This window comes from Pecten maximus, chromosome 18 (genome assembly GCF_902652985.1).
Source record: "Pecten maximus chromosome 18, xPecMax1.1, whole genome shotgun sequence".
Classification (NCBI taxonomy): Eukaryota; Metazoa; Mollusca; class Bivalvia; order Pectinida; family Pectinidae; genus Pecten; species Pecten maximus.
In genome coordinates, this window is record NC_047032.1 from 11,927,882 (window position 1) to 11,949,578 (window position 21,697).

Consider the following 21,697-nt stretch of genomic DNA (forward strand, 5'->3'; position numbering starts at 1 on the left):
ATGTACACCAAAAAGACAAAACAACTTAGAAATATATCAGAATACTCAATCTAATTAAAATCAGATGTACATTTGCATTTTGCACTACGCTACTCTCCGTATGAACATTTTTAGATACAAGATGTTGTTTAAAAAATAACTTTGTGTTTAACCTTTTTCTATGATTATACTTTAAGATCCATAAAATGTATTTTTGTTAAACTAAACTTCATTACTTACGCTACCAAATAACTCTTGATTTGATACTTACACAAGCAGAGAACAACTCAAGCAAGTGAATACGAAACATATTTTGTAAACGTTACATTACATTCTGCGAACGTTTCTGATGAAATAAATATGAGTTCCTTCTTATTCATCGTTATATTAAAAAAAGATTGCAGGATTTCTTGTGTCCATGTTACGGGAGCGGGATCGCTGGCTGAGCGGGTTTGCTGGCCCGCCGGAGTGGGATCGCTGGCTGAGCGGGTTTGCTGGCCCGCCGGAGCGGGATCGCTGGCTGAGCGGGGTTGCTGCTTGTCAGAGCGGAATCGCTGCATGAGCGGGATCGCAGCGACATCGCTTGCGCGGGATTACGGCGGGATTGCAGCGGGGTTTTAATCCCCATCGCTCGACGGGCGCAAACACGCTGTGAGCGTTTGAGTACCAAATCACCCTCCTCGTACTGTACATAAACAACAATGAATCTTTTGTAACTTTTATTCAATTGATTTAAAGATTGAGATTTTTTATACATATGCATATGGATTCTATAATATATGTTTCATCATTCATGCAAAAGTTTCTGTGTGATAACTGAAAGAAAGATTCAAGTTATTCTGTGCCCATGAAACTTAACTTTAATACAATGCTGCCTCACTGAATGGTCTTGCTTGCAATTATTCTTCAAATCTGAATTGTCAAAGGTCTCGGTACTATAGTATATTATTTTGCTATAGATCAAAAATGTTTCATAAGGCCCATCATTCTTCTTATAATGTATAGAGTTTTTTTTCTTACTGAATACTGCATATGCTTTGTAGAATGAAGAATATTTCTGAAAGGGGAGATCACTCTAGGACATTCATTGTGAATGTTTGTGAACTGCTTTGCTGATTTTTGATGCCAAGTAAACTAAAACATTGTTCCAAAACATGCACATTACTGAATATTTTTATTACAGATATTAATGCTGAACTATGTCAATTGAAAATGCAACTTCTTGCTTCATAATTCAGGTATATGGGTATCTGGAAGTCAATAAAGTAGCCGGTAACTTCCATTTTGCTCCAGGGAAAAGCTTTCAGCAACATCATGCTCATGGTGAGTTCTCATTCAGTGTGAGGTTGGTAAATATATCATCAATTACTGAGTTGATATAGAATATAGCTAATTCTAGAAAGGATCTCATATTGCGTTGTAAAAGAAGACACGGTGGTCCAGAAGTAAGACCCAGAGCTACATGACCGAAGGGTCGCTATAGTTTGAGTCCTGGCATGAGCGCTGTGTTGTATCCTTGAACAAGATCATTTACTCTGTTGTGTTCCTGAGTCAACTCAGCTGTAGATGGGTATATGTATGTTGTAGGGCAGTGTGGGAAATCATTTAGACTGTATCTCCCCAGGGGGTAGAGAAAGACATAGGCTGGTTGTTATAGGCCAAATAACCGCAGATAAAAATTTGTGAACCTCTTTGAGATGATTATGTTGCTGAAATATAGCAGTGTATAAAAGTTCAGATTATTATCACCAGTACATTACTGGTTCAGGAGAACTGTATAATTTCGCTGATGTCAACCAGACTGATCAGCTTGAAATCATTTCTATATATTATTTTGAGTAGCCTCTTATTTACAGCATTGTATACCTGTTATAATGCATGTTCTGAACTAGCTATAAATCTACTGTATGTTAAAAACTGATGTCACAGCTTCACTGTTAAAATGCTGTCGTGTGTTCTATATCTGGGTAAAGGGTTAGTTAACCGATATAATAAGAATTTCACTACTCCCTCATGATCATAGCTCAAATAATTCACTAATGGAGATAAGTATGTTTGTTTTGTTAATCAATGCCCAAGTACTTAATGCCATCATTTTATAACCTCTTATTTCACCTCATGTAAAATATTCAACTAAGTTTTGAGGATGAAATAAATCTAAGTTAAAATGATAATTTCATTTTCCAAAATCTACTTTTTGAAACTGAAATTTGACCTGAGGATTGTCAAATTTACTGAGATTAACTGGATGCTCCAGTCCAGAAATTGAGATTTGGCAGGTACTCCGACATGATTACCGGGTATGGTCAGGGCAAACCTTAAATGCTTCACAAACATACTTTTTATCAGAATCAATATTTGAAATCTATTGTACATGTAGTGTCAATTAATATATATTTAAGAGAGATATTTTACCTTTTTTTTAAGTCCATGACCTACAAGCTTTTGGTGGACAGAAAGTAAGTACACAGATCATCATTGTATTGTCCTGACAAGCCATCAATTCAACAATGCCAAAATTCATTAAAAGTTTGATAATTTACTAAAGTTTGAGTGCAGAAATTATATTATATGCTTGCTCATCTATCATGTCACTTTGGGACATTGCTTCAGTTTTGGTTCATCAGATCAGCAGGTGCATTGTGGTACATAATTACTTCTTGTACATTGCCTGCTCCTTTAGATTTCCTGTGCAAGCAAAAATATTTGTGTTACGAATCAAAGTCGCAGACAGCCCACACCGGTATATTGCCTGTGGGTTATCTGCTATATAATGAATTTTCTGTAAAAGTACGTCATCGGGGGGAATCATCCAAATGTATTTCTTGGTCTGCTGGTGAGTTGTAAACACTAATGTCGGCACTTGTTACTACACCCAACATTCCCCAGGATATACAGTAAATTATCTGTGGGTAGCACATGAAATCTTCCCTAGGTACTACACCAAGTACTCCACAGAAGATACAATAAGTTAGCATGATGCCTAACCTAGGTACAATGCCACATACTCCCAGTAGATACAGTGATTATGTTAGCAGTGGCTAGCACATGACATCTTCCTTGTGTACTACACTAATAAGTTAGCAGTGGCTAGCACATGACATCTTCCTTGTGTACTACACTAATAAGTTAGCAGTGGCTAGCACATGATATCTTCCTTGTGTACTACACACTAATAAGTTAGCATTGGTAGCACATGACATCTTCCTTGTGTACTACACTAATAAGTTAGCAGTGGCTAGCACATGATATCTTCCTTGTGTACTACACTAATAAGTTAGCAGTGGCTAGCACATGACATCTTCCTTGTGTACTACACTAATAAGTTAGCAGTGGCTAGCACATGACATCTTCCTTGTGTACTACACACTAATAAGTTAGCAGTGGCTAGCACATGACATCTTCCTTGTGTACTACACTAATAAGTTAGCAGTGGCTAGCACATGACATCTTCCTTGTGTACTACACTAATAAGTTAACTGTGGCTAGCACATGACATCTTCCTTGTGTACTACACTAATAAGTTAGCAGTGGCTAGCACATGACATCTTCCTTGTGTACTACACACTAATAAGTTAGCAGTGGCTAGGACATGATATCTTCCTTGTGTACTACACTAATAAATTAGCAGTGGCTAGCACATGACATCTTCCTGGTGTACTACACTAATAAGTTAACTGTGGCTAGCACATGACATCTTCCTTGTGTACTACACTAATAAGTTAGCAGTGGCTAGCACATGACATCTTCCTTGTGTACTACACACTAATAAGTTAACTGTGGCTAGCACATGACATCTTCCTTGTGTACTACACTAATAAGTTAGCAGTGGCTAGCACATGACATCTTCTTTGTGTACTACACTAATAAGTTAGCAGTGGCTAGCACATGACATCTTCCTTGTGTACTACACTAATAAGTTAGCAGTGGCTAGCACATGATATCTTCCTTGTGTACTACACACTAATAAGTTAACTGTGGCTAGCACATGACATCTTCTTTGTGTACTACACTAATAAGTTAGCAGTGGCTAGCACATGACATCTTCCTTGTGTACTACACTAATAAGTTAGCAGTGGCTAGCACATGACATCTTCCTTGTGTACTACACTAATAAATTAGCAGTGGCTAGCACATGATATCTTCCTTGTGTACTACACTAATAAGTTAGCAGTGGCTAGCACATGACATCTTCCTTGTGTTCTACACTAATAAGTTAACTGTGACTGGCACATGACATCTTCCTTGTGTACTACACTAATAAGTTAGCAGTGGCTAGCACATGACATCTTCCTTGTGTACTACACTAATAAGTTAGCAGTGGCTAGCACATGACATCTTCCTTGTGTACTACACTAATAAGTTAGCAGTGGCTAGCACATGACATCTTCCTTGTGTACTACACTAATAAGTTAGCAGTGGCTAGCACATGACATCTTCCTTGTGTACTACACACTAATAAGTTAGCAGTGGCTAGCACATGACATCTTCCTTGTGTACTACACTAATAAGTTAGCAGTGGCTAGCACATGACATCTTCCTTGTGTACTACACTAATAAGTTAACTGTGGCTAGCACATGATATCTTCCTTGTGTATTACACTAATAAGTTAACTGTGGCTAGCACATGCCATCTTCCTTGTGTACTACACTAATAAGTTAGCAGTGGCTAGCACATGACATCTTCCTTGTGTACTACACTAATAAGTTAGCAGTGGCTAGCACATGACATCTTCCTTGTGTACTACACTAATAAGTTAACTGTGGCTAGCACATGATATCTTCCTTGTGTACTACACTAATAAGTTAGCAGTGGCTAGCACATGATATCTTCCTTGTGTACTACACACTAATAAGTTAGCAGTGGCTAGCACATGACATCTTCCTTGTGTACTACACTAATAAGTTAGCAGTGGCTAGCACATGACATCTTCCTTGTGTACTACACTAATAAGTTAGCAGTGGCTAGCACATGATATCGTCCTTGTGTACTACACTAATAAGTTAGCAGTGGCTAGCACATGACATCTTCCTTGTGTACTACACTAATAAGTTAGCAGTGGCTAGCACCTGACATCTTCCTTGTGTACTACACACTAATAAGTTAGCAGTGGCTAGCACATGACATCTTCCTTGTGTACTACACTAATAAGTTAGCAGTGGCTAGCACATGATATCTTCCTTGTGTACTACACTAATAAGTTAGCAGTGGCTAGCACATGGCATCTTCCTTGTGTACTACACTAATAAGTTAGCAGTGGCTAGCACATGACATCATCCTTGTGTACTACACTAATAAGTTAGCAGTGGCTAGCACATGACATCTTCCTTGTGTACTACACTAATAAGTTAGCAGTGGCTAGCACATGACATCTTCCTTGTGTACTACACACTAATAAGTTAGCAGTGGCTAGCACATGACATCTTCCTTGTGTACTACACTAATAAGTTAGCAGTGGCTAGCACATGATATCTTCCTTGTGTACTACACTAATAAGTTAGCAGTACATGACATCTTCCTTGTGTACTACACACTAATAAGTTAGCAGTGGCTAGCACATGACATCTTCCTTGTGTACTACACTAATAAGTTAGCAGTGGCTAGCACATGATATCTTCCTTGTGTACTACACACTAATAAGTTAGCAGTGGCTAGCACATGACATCTTCTTTGTGTACTACACACTAATAAGTTAGCAGTGGCTAGCACATGACATCTTCCTTGTGTACTACACTAATAAGTTAGCAGTGGCTAGCACATGACATCATCCTTGTGTACTACACTAATAAGTTAGCAGTGGCTAGCACATGACATCATCCTTGTGTACTACACTAATAAGTTAGCAGTGGCTAGCACATGACATCATCCTTGTGTACTACACTAATAAGTTAGCAGTGGCTAGCACATGACATCTTCCTTGTGTACTACACACTAATAAGTTAGCAGTGGCTAGCACATGACATCTTCCTTGTGTACTACACTAATAAGTTAGCAGTGGCTAGCACATGACACCATCCTTGTGTACTACACTAATAAGTTAGCAGTGGCTAGCACATGATATCTTCCTTGTGTACTACACTAATAAGTTAGCAGTGGCTAGCACATGACATCTTCCTTGTGTACTACACTAATAAGTTAGCAGTGGCTAGCACATGACATCTTCCTTGTGTTCTACACTAATAAGTTAACTGTAACTAGCACATGACATCTTCCTTGTGTACTACACTAATAAGTTAGCAGTGGCTAGCACATGACATCTTCCTTGTGTACTACACTAATAAGTTAGCAGTGGCTAGCACATGACATCTTCCTGGTGTACTACACTAATAAGTTAGCAGTGGCTAGCACATGACATCATCCTTGTGTACTACACTAATAAGTTAGCAGTGGCTAGCACATGACATCTTCCTTGTGTACTACACTAATAAGTTAGCAGTGGCTAGCACATGACATCTTCCTTGTGTACTACACTAATAAGTTAGCAGTGGCTAGCACATGACATCTTCCTTGTGTACTACACACTAATAAGTTAGCAGTGGCTAGCACATGATATCTTCCTTGTGTACTACACTAATAAGTTAGCAGTGGCTAGCACATGATATCTTCCTTGTGTACTACACTAATAAGTTAGCAGTGGCTAGCACATGACATCTTCCTTGTGTACTACACACTAATAAGTTAGCAGTGGCTAGCACATGATATCTTCCTTGTGTACTACACTAATAAGTTAGCAGTGGCTAGCACATGATATCTTCCTTGTGTACTACACTAATAAGTTAGCAGTGGCTAGCACATGACATCTTCCTTGTGTACTACACTAATAAGTTAGCAGTGGCTAGCACATGACATCTTCCTTGTGTACTACACTAATAAGTTAGCAGTGGCTAGCACATGACATCTTCCTTGTGTACTACACTAATAAGTTAGCAGTGGCTAGCACATGATATCTTCCTTGTGTACTACACACTAATAAGTTAGCAGTGGCTAGCACATGACATCTTCCTTGTGTACTACACTAATAAGTTAGCAGTGGCTAGCACATGACATCTTGTGTACTACACAAATAAGTTAGCAGTGGCTAGCACATGACATCTTCCTTGTGTACTACACACTAATAAGTTAGCAGTGGCTAGCACATGATATCTTCCTTGTGTACTACACTAATAAGTTAGCAGTGGCTAGCACATGACATCTTCCTTGTGTACTACACTAATAAGTTAACTGTGGCTAGCACATGACATCTTCCTTGTGTACTACACTAATAAGTTAGCAGTGGCTAGCACATGATATCTTCCTTGTGTACTACACACTAATAAGTTAGCAGTGGCTAGCACATGACATCTTCTTTGTGTACTACACACTAATAAGTTAGCAGTGGCTAGCACATGACATCTTCCTTGTGTACTACACTAATAAGTTAGCAGTGGCTAGCACATGACATCATCCTTGTGTACTACACTAATAAGTTAGCAGTGGCTAGCACATGACATCATCCTTGTGTACTACACTAATAAGTTAGCAGTGGCTAGCACATGACATCATCCTTGTGTACTACACTAATAAGTTAGCAGTGGCTAGCACATGACATCTTCCTTGTGTACTACACACTAATAAGTTAGCAGTGGCTAGCACATGACATCTTCCTTGTGTACTACACTAATAAGTTAGCAGTGGCTAGCACATGACACCATCCTTGTGTACTACACTAATAAGTTAGCAGTGGCTAGCACATGATATCTTCCTTGTGTACTACACTAATAAGTTAGCAGTGGCTAGCACATGACATCTTCCTTGTGTACTACACTAATAAGTTAGCAGTGGCTAGCACATGACATCTTCCTGGTGTACTACACTAATAAGTTAGCAGTGGCTAGCACATGACATCATCCTTGTGTACTACACTAATAAGTTAGCAGTGGCTAGCACATGACATCTTCCTTGTGTACTACACTAATAAGTTAGCAGTGGCTAGCACATGACATCTTCCTTGTGTACTACACTAATAAGTTAGCAGTGGCTAGCACATGACATCTTCCTTGTGTACTACACACTAATAAGTTAGCAGTGGCTAGCACATGATATCTTCCTTGTGTACTACACTAATAAGTTAGCAGTGGCTAGCACATGATATCTTCCTTGTGTACTACACTAATAAGTTAGCAGTGGCTAGCACATGACATCTTCCTTGTGTACTACACACTAATAAGTTAGCAGTGGCTAGCACATGATATCTTCCTTGTGTACTACACTAATAAGTTAGCAGTGGCTAGCACATGACATCTTCCTTGTGTACTACACTAATAAGTTAGCAGTGGCTAGCACATGACATCTTCCTTGTGTACTACACTAATAAGTTAGCAGTGGCTAGCACATGACATCTTCCTTGTGTACTACACTAATAAGTTAGCAGTGGCTAGCACATGATATCTTCCTTGTGTACTACACACTAATAAGTTAGCAGTGGCTAGCACATGACATCTTCCTTGTGTACTACACTAATAAGTTAGCAGTGGCTAGCACATGACATCTTGTGTACTACACAAATAAGTTAGCAGTGGCTAGCACATGACATCTTCCTTGTGTACTACACACTAATAAGTTAGCAGTGGCTAGCACATGATATCTTCCTTGTGTACTACACTAATAAGTTAGCAGTGGCTAGCACATGACATCTTCCTTGTGTACTACACTAATAAGTTAACTGTGGCTAGCACATGACATCTTCCTTGTGTACTACACTAATAAGTTAGCAGTGGCTAGCACATGACATCTTCCTTGTGTACTACACTAATAAGTTAGCGGTGGCTAGCACATGACATCTTCCTTGTGTACTACACTAATAAGTTAGCAGTGGCTAGCACATGATATCTTCCTTGTGTACTACACTAATAAGTTAGCAGTGGCTAGCACATGACATCTTCCTTGTGTACTACACTAATAAGTTAGCAGTGGCTAGCACATGGCATCTTCCTTGTGTACTACACTAATAAGTTAACTGTGGCTAGCACATGACATCTTCCTTGTGTACTACACACTAATAAGTTAGCAGTGGCTAGCACATGACATCTTCCTTGTGTACTACACACTAATAAGTTAGCAGTGGCTAGCACATGACATCTTCCTTGTGTACTACACTAATAAGTTAACAGTGGCTAGCACATGATATCTTCCTTGTGTACTACACTAATAAGTTAGCAGTGGCTAGCACATGATATCTTCCTTGTGTACTACACTAATAAGTTAACTGTGGCTAGCACATGACATCTTCAATGATGCATTCATTTGACATGATAGTGGAGAACGTTCTTTTAATAGGAAAAGGCATGGTTTTGCTGGTGAGTTTAAGCGGTCAGCTTTGACCGTTTGAAAGATTTTTTTTAGTAATATCTTGGTTGGGAATAATGAAAAAATCCATTGTAAGAATTTTTGTTTTGTACAGATGGTGAGAGATAATTTTGAATGTATATCTGGGTAAACGCTTGACAGTTGTATCATTAGATTTGTGTACATAAATTACCTTGGATTCCAGATATTGTAGTCTGCAGTTTATATGATTTTCAGAAAACCTTTTGTCAGATAGCCCATAGAAGACATTTTTAATGTTTTAAATTGTATAGCCAGCAGGAAATATGCAGGCAGGAAAATTACTGTACCCAATTAGTGTTGATAAAAATTACCTTGTACAGCTATAATAGGATGCAAACTGCAAGCATGGAAGAATTGTCTTTTGCCAACTTGAATTGTATGCAGTTTCACAAATCAATTGAGAATAATCTGTTGTGAAATTTTCAAACTTACATTTTTGTATAATTTTCAATTCTTTTAATAGTCTATGGCCTTTTTGTTTCAGTTTAATATCACACATAACATCCAGCACCTTTCCTTCGGTAAAGATTATCCTGGCATCATCAATCCGCTAGACGATACAAACCAGCTGGCTGAGGAAGGTGAGTACATATACCAAAGAGGAATGTATATAAGACTTAATATCAAGATTGTCATTTGTGTGTATCACATTGTCCAGGGAACACCTCATATACCAGACAGGACTGTATAATGTTTGTCAGTGTGTGTCACTTTGTCCAGGGAACACCTCATATACCAGATAGGACTGTATAATGTTTGTCAGTGTGTGTCACTTTGTCCAGGGAACACCTCATATACCAGACAGGACTGTATAAGTCTGTATAATGTTTGTCAGTGTGTATCACTTTGTCCAGGGAACACCTGGTATACCAGATAGGACTGTATAATGTTTGTCAGTGTGTGTCACGTTGTCCAGGGAACACCTCGTATACCAGATAGGACTGTATAATGTTTGTCGGTGTGTGTCATGTTGTCCAGGGAACACCTCGTATACCAGATAGGACTGTATAATGTTTGTCAGTGTGTGTCACGTTGTCCAGGGAACAGCTCGTATACCAGATAGGACTGTATAATGTTTGTCAGTGTGTGTCACTTTGTCCAGGGAACACCTCGTATACCAGATAGGACTGTATAATGTTTGTCAGTGTGTGTCACTTTGTCCAGGGAACACCTCGTATACCAGATAGGACTGTATAATGTTTGTCAGTGTGTGTCACGTTGTCCAGGGAACACCTCGTATACCAGATAGGACTGTATAAGTCTGTATAATGTTTGTCAGTGTGTGTCACGTTGTCCAGGGAACACCTCGTATACCAGATAGGACTGTATAAGTCTGTATAATGTTTGTCAGTGTGTGTCACGTTGTCCAGGGAACACCTCGTATACCAGATAGTACTGTATAAGTCTGTATAATATTTGTCAGTGTGTATATCACTTTGTCCCGTGAACACCTTGTATACCAGAGAGAAGTGTATAACTCTGTATAAAGGTTCTACATTTGTTGACCTGCTGACCTTGACTGTAACCTTTGACTTCCTTCTAAAAAAATAATTCTGAATTTCAAACCACTTGATGAGCTATGTTGTTTTTTGACAACTCATTTAAATTTATGTCTTCTTATTAATTGCAATTGCCTGTCAAAGTCACAGAATGTGGAATATGGACAGCTCAAACTACTCTCCCTTGATTTAGAACATAACCCTCATATTTTAAATTGGATTTTTAATTTTTGGCGTTATAAAATGTTTTTGTAGATCAGACATTTGCTTCAACAGTCAATCCTATGATTGCTCTTTGTGTGATTTGCAAGTAATTGCCGACAGGAAACCAGTGAATATTCCAAATGCAGCACCACTTTTAAGTGCTATCTTTCCTACTGTCTCATACAGCTTTGGTCCTCGAACTCCTTTTCTGTAAAAATAAAAACAAAAATATCAAAGATATATATATGAGTGCTGAACCTTCATTAAGAAAAAAATTAATTTTATGAATTTCAAAATTACATTTTAAAGTAGCGATAGATGTTAGTAGTTCTTATAATTACCTGTAAATTGTAAATCCCACAATTATAAAACTGGCTGTCGATCCCAGACAAAAACCTCGCAGAGTAGATGTAGTCACATCACTAATGCATGATGGTCTTTTGTCATTCTCCTTCTTGTTATCAGGCATATTCTGAAAACAGACATGTAGGCATTAAATTCTGAATCTGATATAATGGCACCATGTATACATTTTTGAAACAGAGGTGAAGGTATTGATTTCTAAAACACTTGAGATATAGCACTCTTTAAAATACAAGATGTAGGTATCTTTTTGTAATACAAATATGTAGTCATTCAAATTATATCTAGAGATTAAAAGAATACATAAACCATTAAAAGTGTGTTACAAAAAAAGGTAAAATATCTTGTATTGTTTATGAAATTAATCTTTATCTTATAATATTGTTTAGGCCACAATAGCTCAATTGGTTAGAGTGTAGACCATGTAACCTCAGGTGAAGATTTGAGGTGGTTCAAAGCTCTGTACCTGTGTCAGTTAGTGTTTCGCAGAAAGCTGAGAATGAGAAATGGGTGGATATGTGCTGTTGTGGTGTCCTTGGCAAGGCAAGGCCCAAATTGCTCTGGATGGTATATGACAGGTCTCAGAGGCTCCTGTATGTTGTTCAGTGAGGTAGTCACCAACTACTACAAGGAGAGCCTCCCTCAAAATGACCTTGGCTGTTCATGGGACAATATCAACCCAACAAACAATTGTCTTAACGTTATAAAATGGTCATATTTCCCGATGTCTTTGAGGTGCCATTGAATAATATAAAGAAATTAAAGAACATGTATTTGAAATATGAACCCTTAATTGTGAGTTTGATATTACTTTTCTAGAAAAAAATATTGTTACTTTTTAGTTCACCTGCCTGAAGGGCAAGTGAGCTTATGCTGTGATGCGTCAATCTGGCATCAACTTTTTTTTCCTTTAAACAACTTCTCAAAAACCCTGAGGCACAGAGACCGAATATTGGTCATGTTGCATGCTAGGGTAAATGGCAGCCAAGTTTGTTCAAATGAATGATCTTGACCAACATTCAAGGTAACCGGGGTCTAATAGATTAAAATCTTTAAATGACTTCTTCTCAGTAACCAAGTGGCCCATGGATGTGATATTGGGTCTGTAGCATGCTGGGACGAACATCTACCAGGTACCACGTTTGTTCAAATGAATGACATTGATCTGGTTTAAAGGCAACACCACAGGGTCAAATGGTCTGAAATCTTTAAACAACTTCTTCTCAATGACCAAGAGGCCCAGGGAATTAATATTGGGCCTGTAGCATGCTTGGGTGAAGGGCTGCCAAGTTTGTTCCAATGAAAGACCTTGACCTACATTCAAGGTCACAGGTATTAAATATGTTAAAATCAATTATTTCTTGATAGCCAAAAGATGCCCCAGACCTGATATTGGGCCAATAGTATACTGGAGTGAAGGCTTACAAAATTAACTTACATGAATAAACCTAGCTAGTCTTTTCTGATGATTTGATAAAGTGGTAATCAGAATTAATTAGTATCTGCATATAAATGATCTAGATCAACTTCAAAATTGTTCTAGTAAAAGGTGAGCGATTCAGTTAAAAATAATGTGAGGCTTTAAAAGAGTTGTTTGTGTTTTGCAAATGGACAGAAGTAGTTGTTAAGACAGGTATTTAATATTATTTTTTTTATGCCCATCCATTTATCACAGACATAAAGTGATTCCTTTGGCGATCATAATTGCATTTTCCCCTCACAGAGTCAGCAAAGGGCCGGGTAGGCTTGTGTGTGGTATGTACCTTACCAAATGACATCCTTATTCTGTCCTGGAGCTCTATATACTTACTCAATTAAATTGTTATTCCTTAAGTTTGATAACTTTAATTATTGGACACTTTTATTCACAACCATCTTTTTGGCAACTTCTTTTTTTTCAACCTCCTGGGGTCAAATTTGAGGCCACAGTTACTAAAATAGATGTTTGACATCCCCAATTTACATACTTCATAAAAAATATCCGATTATCCTAAAACTTCATACTCTTAAAAGAACTATAACCTTTTGAACTAATTTGCATTTCTATCTCCTGCAATCTAAATTGAAGTCACCCTTATCATAAACAGATAATAACCATCTACACTCTACATGTACTGACTTAATTAGTTATCGGATATAGGTCTGGTGATGTCGACTAGTGTATGGTGAGGTTTTCGTGTCTATTGGTCGATGGTTAGATCTTCCCGTTTAGTGGATGGCAAGGTCGACTGGATGGTGAGGTTTTCGTGTCTATTGGTCGATGGTTAGATCTATCCGTAGAGTGGATGACATGGTCAACTTGATGATGGTGAAGTTTGCTAGTGGATGGTGAGGTCTATTAGCTCCTGGTTAGACAAAGTTGAGGTCTGGTAGTCTATGGTGAGGTCTACCAGTTGATGGTGAGGTCTATTGTAAATGGTGAGGTCTACCAGTTGATGGTGAGGTCTATTGTAAATGGTGAGTTCTACTTGTAAATGGTGAGGTCTACTGTAAATGGTGAGGTATATTGTAAATGGTGAGGTCTACTTGTAAATGGTGAGGTCTACTTGTAAATGGTGAGGTATATTGTAAATGGTGAGGTCTACTTGTAAATGGTGAGGTCTACTGTAAATGGTGAGGTCTACTTGTAAATGGTGAGGTCTACTGTAAATGGTGAGGTCTACAGTAAATGATGAGGTCTATTGTAAATGGTGAGGTCTACTGTAAATGGTGAGGTATATTATAAATGGTGAGGTCTACTTGTAAATGGTGAGGTCTATTGTAAATGGTGAGGTATATTGTAAATGGTGAGGTCTATTTTAAATGGTGAGGTCTATTGTAAATGGTGAGGTATATTGTAAATGGTGAGGTATATTGTAAATGGTGAGGTCTATTTTAAATGGTGAGGTCTATTGTAAATGGTGAGGTATATTGTAAATGGTGAGGTCTATTTTAAATGGTGAGGTCTATTGTAAATGGTGAGGTCTACTTGTAAATGGTAAGGTATATTGTAAATGGTGAAATCAACTGTAAATGGTGAGGTCTACTGTAAATGGTGAGGTCTGTTGTAAATGGTGAGGTTTATTGTAAATGGTGAGGTCTACTTGTAAATGGTGAGGTCTATTGTAAATGGTGAGGCCTACTGTAAATGGTGAGGTATATTGTAAATGGTGAGGTCTATTGTTAATGGTGAGGTCTACTGTAAATGGTGAGGTCTACTTGTAAATGATGAAGTCTACTTGTAAATGGTGAAGTCTACTTGTAAATGGTGAGGTCTACTTGTAAATGGTGAAGTCTATTGTAAATGATGAGGTTTATCGTAAATGGTGAGGTCTACTAGTACTGTAAATGGTGAGGTCTACTTGTAAGTGGTGAGGTCTATTGTAAATGGTGATGTAAATGGTGAGGCCTACTGTAAATTGTGAGGTATATTGTAAATGGTGAGGTCTACTGTAAATTGTGAGGTATATTGTAAATGGCGAGGTCTACTGTAAATGGTGAGGTCTACTTGTAAATGGTGAGGTCTACTAGTACTGTAAATGGTGAGGTATATTGTAAATGGTGAGGTCTACTTGTAAATGGTGAGGTCTACTGTAAATGGTGAGGTCTATTGTAAATGGTGAGGTCTACTGTAAATGGTGAGGTCTACTGTAAATGGTGAGGTCTGTTGTAAATGGTGAGGTCTACCTGTAGACAGTGAGGTCTATATTTGTTAATGTCAAGGTCTACCTGTAGACAGTGAGGTCTATTTTAGTCAATGTCAAGGTCTACCTGCCAACAGTGAGGTCTATTTTAGTCAATGTCAAGGTCTACCTGTCAACAGTGAGGTCTATTTTACTCAATGTCAAGGTCTACCTGTAGACAGCGAGGTCGATATTAGTCAATGTCAAGGTCTACCTGTCAACAGTGAGGTCTATTTTACTCAATGTCAAGGTCTACCTGTAGACAGCGAGGTCGATATTAGTCAATGTCAAGGTCTACCTGTCAACAGTGAGGTCTATTTTAGTCAATGTCAAGGTCTACCTGTCAACAGTGAGGTCTATTTTACTCAATGTCAAGGTCTACCTGTAGACAGCGAGGTCGATATTAGTCAATGTCAAGGTCTACCTGTCAACAGTGAGGTCGATATTAGTCAATGTCAAGGTCTACCTGTCAACAGTGAGGTCTATATTAGTCAATGTTAAGATCTACCTGTAGACAGTGATGTCTATATTTGATAATGTCAAAGTCTACCTGTCAACAGTGAGGTCTATTTTAGTCAATGTGCGAGGTGTTTGTGTCTACTAATCAGTGTTGAAGTCTAGATTAAAAGATACAGTACTGTACTTGTTTATTTTTACTTGCTGTTATTATGTGTAACCCCTATTCTGTAGATATTTTGAAATGTTGCTTTTATCAAAACAAAACAATTATTAATATTTTTAGGTGGAGATGTCTTATTTCTAGAAGAACAAATCAGCTCTAAGATGCCATTTATTTTTGGCTCGAATCAGACTATTACCGTATTCACCTCCCATTTGCATTGAAAGATGTTGATATATTATCGGACTTTTTATACGGTCTTGTGAAAGCATATGCCATGGTAAAACTAGTACTTTGGTCAAATCTTCCTTTTCATACTTCATTTGACCTGTTCAGATAATCTGAAACATCAGCCAGTTATAAATATTCAGAGATTTGACTAACACAACATAGAAAATGATCTTTATTGAAAAAAAAAAAATCCAATTTGAACTATTAACACGATTCCTAATCAAAACTGACCAGAGCTTTACCATAACCACAGGCATTCACCTCGTCTGTCAATACACCTATATTAGCTATTTATAATATACAATTGTATATTAGGTGAAGTGAGTGCCTGTGACCATGACTTTACATATACATAATGTACAAAAAGAAAAATTCTGTCAGGGCATCCAGTAGACCCTTGAGAGTATGTTTTTGACTCCCCAAATTGAGATCTGACTCTTGGGTTTGAAGGGACATGTCTATTTGACATATGTTTTGACCCTTCAGATTTCTCAGAAATAGTGATTTGACTTCTGAAATTGCTAAAAGTCAAGGGTCAACTGGATGCCCTGTTCTGTTCCGTTTTAAAACATGCAAAAAGAAAATGTTTGTACCATTTTAAATGCTTTATTCATAAGTAATTCTCCCCACTTGCTGTTGGTGACATGAGAAAGAACTCCATACAAAAATGCCTCGAAGTAAACATAATCACATACATGTACAGTGGACTTCAATCAAAACAGAAGTCTGGAAATACTGAAACATTATGTTATTATGAATGAAGTGACAAGTTCTTTTTTCCGGAAAAAAAATACTTGAGGATAAGATTGTCAACTGACCTGCATGAATGAATGAATGAAACAAACATCATTTTTCACAATACATGAAATATTTCAATTTCTAAAGATATCTATCGCCATCCGATACAAAACATTTGGAAAAAATAAATGAACATAATATTTCACATCCTGTGAATATCATAACACAACTACAATTCTAATGATTATATTATATATGATATAACCGTCATGGATCAGAATGATGTTAAGAACGGTTTAGTTTCCCTTTCAGGGCTATTGTTGGTGTTTTTATATATACAAACTTACTGAATTGTACACACAATACATTCATTAACACACATCTTTAGAATTGTCCTATTGAACCAGTTGAATGGAGTTTAATTGCAATTAGGTGATTTCCCTGCAGTATGGCGACCATCCAGTGAATATTTAATGTCCGTGTGAATTGCATTGACTTCTCTCGAAGCAGAGTTCAACTACACGATTAATCACACAATTTCATTAAATGTCCTAATGTTTGATTGGTCAGCAGCGTATTGCTGTACCAACAGTCATGAATGTCCCAAATGTGCCACCACCTTGTAACATTGTCTTTCCAACAGTCTGCACCAACTCTCGTCCCCGTAAACCGTATCTGTAAAACAACACAGGAATAGTCAAACCTTTGTAGATTTGTCCAGAAAAATAAATTAATTGCAGTTTAATTACCGGTAGTAAACACATTGCTGGACAGGTGATAGTATAAATCTGAAGCCTCATGATTATAAATTTTGTTTAATGTAATTATAAAAAGTGAATAAACATAACTTAAAGTTAATAAAAACTCTTATTTCATTTCATTAATATATTCACATTTTTTGAACTTGGCTTCTTGAACAAGTTTTCTACAACTCTGTCTTCCGGAAACATTTTTCATATTTATTCTGCAAAAGGCATTGGTGGGCTTATTACCAGGTAAATACAATATATATGGGAATGAATCCAAGTGTACTATCACAATTTCTGATAATCTTTTATTTAATTTACAATTCAACAGTTACTGTAATTAGACTAATTACATAGAGTACCAAGTATGTACTCCGGGGAACTTGAAGAGTCAGATATTTGGATAATTTTAGGGCACCAAGCTAAGTTTCAAAACAATAGTGGTAAAATTTTATGGTAAAAGTTTATACATCTCAAAATACCCTAAGTTGATATTACAGTATTTTCATTTCATTTTGGACAAGTTCAACATTGCTTTTTTTAGATCAAAACAGATGTTTTAGGTCCAAGTTCTTACCTTAAAGCTGAGAATCCCCCAAATATAATTCCGCTGGCCATTCCAACACTAAAGCCCATCATGAATCCAATCTTCATCTTGTCAAAGCAGGACGGACCGCTTTGGCCATACCCTATGTTTCCAACCGGCATTTCTAAACCAGAGAAATCAGTTTATATAATCTACTATAACTGAAAATCACATGAAAATTTCACCTCTACCAGATTTAATCTTGTATCAGAATGCAATTTGTAGTTTGTTAAATTTCTGATTAGTTCCCAATGTGAGGGCACTAGAATCGTCTTTGTCTGTTTTAACTGTAAATGTCTGTATGAATTCATTATGGATTTATATAATTATATAAGGCACCAATGATTTGAATTTCAACTATAAATTGATTCATAATTATTGATTCATGAACAATTCTGAATAAAGTTTAATTTTAAAATTAGCAGTAATTTATGGTAAAATCTTGGTTTATTTAAATTTAGAAACTTGATGTTACTCAACCTTATAAGTATTGCATCAATTTTTGGTACTTTTTCCATGCTTAAATCAATTCTATTTTTGCTGTATATGATGTTTCTTGCAAAATAAATCCAATTTTAACAAAAGAAATTTAAAAGTCAAGTTATAAATGAGTTTTGGTAGTTTTAAGAACAAAGCTATACCCCAATTGGCATATAGTAGGCAAGTTGGTTTTCTCCTACCTGGTGATGAAACACTTCATCAAGATTTCTAATCTTATTGTTATTATTAGATTAAAATAATCACCGGTTGACATGAAATGTCTTATCATCACTAAATTTATGACTCATTTGATTTTATTATTATTGTTTGGTAAACCCTTTTACTATTAGGTCATGAAATTTATTTGTTGACAGTGTATATTTAATATTTTCAACTAACACGATGTTCTAACAAAGCCAAGTTGCTAATTAAATATTTTCACAGAAGTAAAAGGTAAACAGAGCACGTACATCCACCATCTCATAAGCGAACACATCATGTGTTACTGCGTACGTGATGCGATAGATCCGTCGAAACAGGTGACGACTCAAAATAAAATGAAAAGTCCAGGTCACCGGCTGCTTATAACAAAGTTATATTTCTCTATATTTTCATAGTCAGGTGATGAAGTGGGATTTTAAATACACAGACACTTCTAATTTCGTCAGCCGTTGATACTTCAGTCGACATTTTATGATTGAAACTCACGACCTTGCAGTTGAGCATGGTTGAACTTGATGGCCAAGGCATGGTAATTTCAGATTCAATCCTTGTTGGATGATATAAATAAGTATAAGCATTGAAAATATCAATACTGATCAGTATTAAGCCAATCTCATATACTATTGTTAGTTAATAAATATTTGGTTTTAGTATACAAACGTCGTATTACCTGCAGTCTGAGAAATCAGTCGGGCACTAAGGCAAGTCCAGACCGGAAGTGTTTTTTCCCTAATACACTTCCGGTTACTAAAAGTAATATTTTGCCACGTATATTCGTACATACAAGTGGAGAAGTGAATTGGACCTTTAAAAAGCAAACCACATTGTGATTGTGATTACAATTGCTAAATACAATTCATATGGTTGTATGCAATTGAATTGTAACACTATAACCTGCGGATTTGCCGACTTACAATACTGGCAATTATATTCTCCCTGATCTTGGCATGGCTAAGTGGTCTAGGGGTATGATTCGCGCTTCGGGTGCGCGAGGTCCCGGGTTCGAATCCCGGCTTAGCCCAACTTTTGTAATTTGTTTTACTTGAAAATATTTTCTTTGTTACAGATCAAATGATGTTCCAGTACTTTGTGAAAGTAGTCCCAACAACATATGTTAAAACTACAGGAAAGGTAAAGATCCATGATATTACTTCCCAAGACAAAATAATTATGAAAGGTGGTTTTCTAAAAACAACCCAGTCTCTGTTTTTTTTTCTTCAAACTTTGCAGTATTTTAGAGTACACTAAAACATACCTGAATATATCATTCCATTTTCACTCGTGAAATGTAAAAGATTCATAGGGCCTGTATTCACTTTTTAATGCTAAATATCTTTAAGTGCCACAAAGATACACTTTGTCTACATTTTGAGACATATTTTTCTGTCAGATTTGTTGAACTTGAAGGCATGTTCATTTTCACATCAATAATAATCATTTTGAAATGATAACTTTAAGCACATGTTAACTTTGGGTATTTTTCAATCAATTGAATCTTAATTATGACGTTTATGTCATCAAATCATCATGGCATAACCTTTGTTCACTGTTTAAAACCATTTCAAAAAAGTTTATATGTGTATCCTCTACTCACACAAGTAATTTCATGAAAATCAAATTAAGGCAAATACTTTTCTGGCATTATGAACAGGTGTGTTGTAACATAACTGACATCAAACATTGAAATGTTGACCCTGATCCAACATAAGCGATACTTCTGCCATAAAATAATAGTTCTGCATAAAATGTGTTACTGCAGTACTGTTCTGTACAGTTTGATTTGTTTATTTCAATATAAACCTATCTATTTATGTACTATAAAAATGCATAATAACCACTTGATGTTCAATCAACTGGGTCCTTTTCAAATGTGTTACTGAAAACAATGATAATGATGAATTAAAGTAGTTTCAGAACTCTATGAGTACAGGACTTGTAGAGTTATCATTGTAAGCACAGGGGCTTGGCACGATTTTCCAAATGATGGTCCATATATATATGTATTATAGTGTCTATAATACATATATATATGGACCATCATTTGGAAAATCGTGCCAAGCCCCTGTGATTGTAAGCACTAATTGCAAAATTTGTTACAGAACAACTTAGACAGAATCATATTTTTAGATAGTATCTATTTCGTTTCTTTATTCAGACATTATATACCAACCAGTATTCTGTGACAAAACATTCCAAGGTGGTAGGAGCAAGCACAGGGGAATCTGGTCTTCCTGGTGTATTTGTCATGTACGAGTTATCTCCCATGATGGTTAAATATACAGAAAAACATCGGTAAGTAAATACATTTGTACATGTATACTTTGGTGTTGAACTTTATTTATCGTAGTACAGTAGAGTTAAGTTATTTTGTCTGTCCTACAAATGAAGGAAGTCATGTAGTATTAGTACAATTTGTACTGGGTTTTCTCATATTCCCGATTTGTATGTACCCTGTATTTTTGTACTTCTGGTGGGAGTATTAGGTTACTCATTTGGCTATCCGGGATCCGTTAATATGTGGTTTTTTTGCATCATTTTAAAATATTTTTATTTCTACATTTTAAAATTATTGATATTTTTTTTTTTTTTTGCATTTTTTTTTTTTTTTTGCATTTTTTTTAATAAAAGAATGTATGGTATGTCATTTAAGCGTGAGGTAAAAAGTAGGATAGCCATACACATATTGTCCCATCATACAGAGTATTCTTTGTTTTTATCACTGATGGCATCACACTTTGAGCTTGCGGCTCCATTCAAATGAAAGAACCTATTTCAGACTATCGGTTTACAAACATGGATTATAAATAACTGTGCTATAATCAAATTTTACTCCAATTTTGTCGCCATTTCAGATCATTCATGCACTTCCTGACTGGAGTTTGTGCCATTGTAGGAGGCGTATTTACTGGTATGTATATTCTAAAAATCTACATGATACTGTTTAAGTTTGGTACATTGTATATATACTAATGGCCCGCCATAAAATGGGAGCGGGATATAC

At 36.6% G+C, this 21,697-nt stretch overlaps 1 protein-coding gene, 1 long non-coding RNA gene and 1 other non-coding gene across 3 annotated transcripts in view; 2 read left to right on the plus strand and 1 right to left on the minus strand.

Annotated features, from left to right (window-relative positions):
* The window catches only part of LOC117317030 (endoplasmic reticulum-Golgi intermediate compartment protein 3-like), a 37,055-nt gene that overhangs the window by 11,392 nt on the left and 3,966 nt on the right, over nt 1-21,697 (plus strand). Inside the window, exons 7-12 of the mRNA XM_033871814.1 lie at nt 1,218-1,302; nt 2,407-2,438; nt 9,831-9,927; nt 19,763-19,827; nt 20,852-20,988; nt 21,549-21,604. Of these exons, the coding sequence (XP_033727705.1) occupies nt 1,218-1,302; nt 2,407-2,438; nt 9,831-9,927; nt 19,763-19,827; nt 20,852-20,988; nt 21,549-21,604 (472 nt within the window). The remainder of the gene's footprint in view (nt 1-1,217; nt 1,303-2,406; nt 2,439-9,830; nt 9,928-19,762; nt 19,828-20,851; nt 20,989-21,548; nt 21,605-21,697) is intronic.
* On the minus strand, nt 11,060-19,441 carry LOC117317031. Its single transcript, XR_004530080.1, has 3 exons — nt 19,367-19,441; nt 11,391-11,521; nt 11,060-11,257 (listed from the first exon to the last, which is right to left on the minus strand). It is a non-coding gene; the product is annotated as an uncharacterized LOC117317031 (long non-coding RNA).
* On the plus strand, nt 19,646-19,717 carry Trnap-cgg. Its single transcript has one exon. It is a non-coding gene; the product is annotated as a tRNA-Pro (tRNA).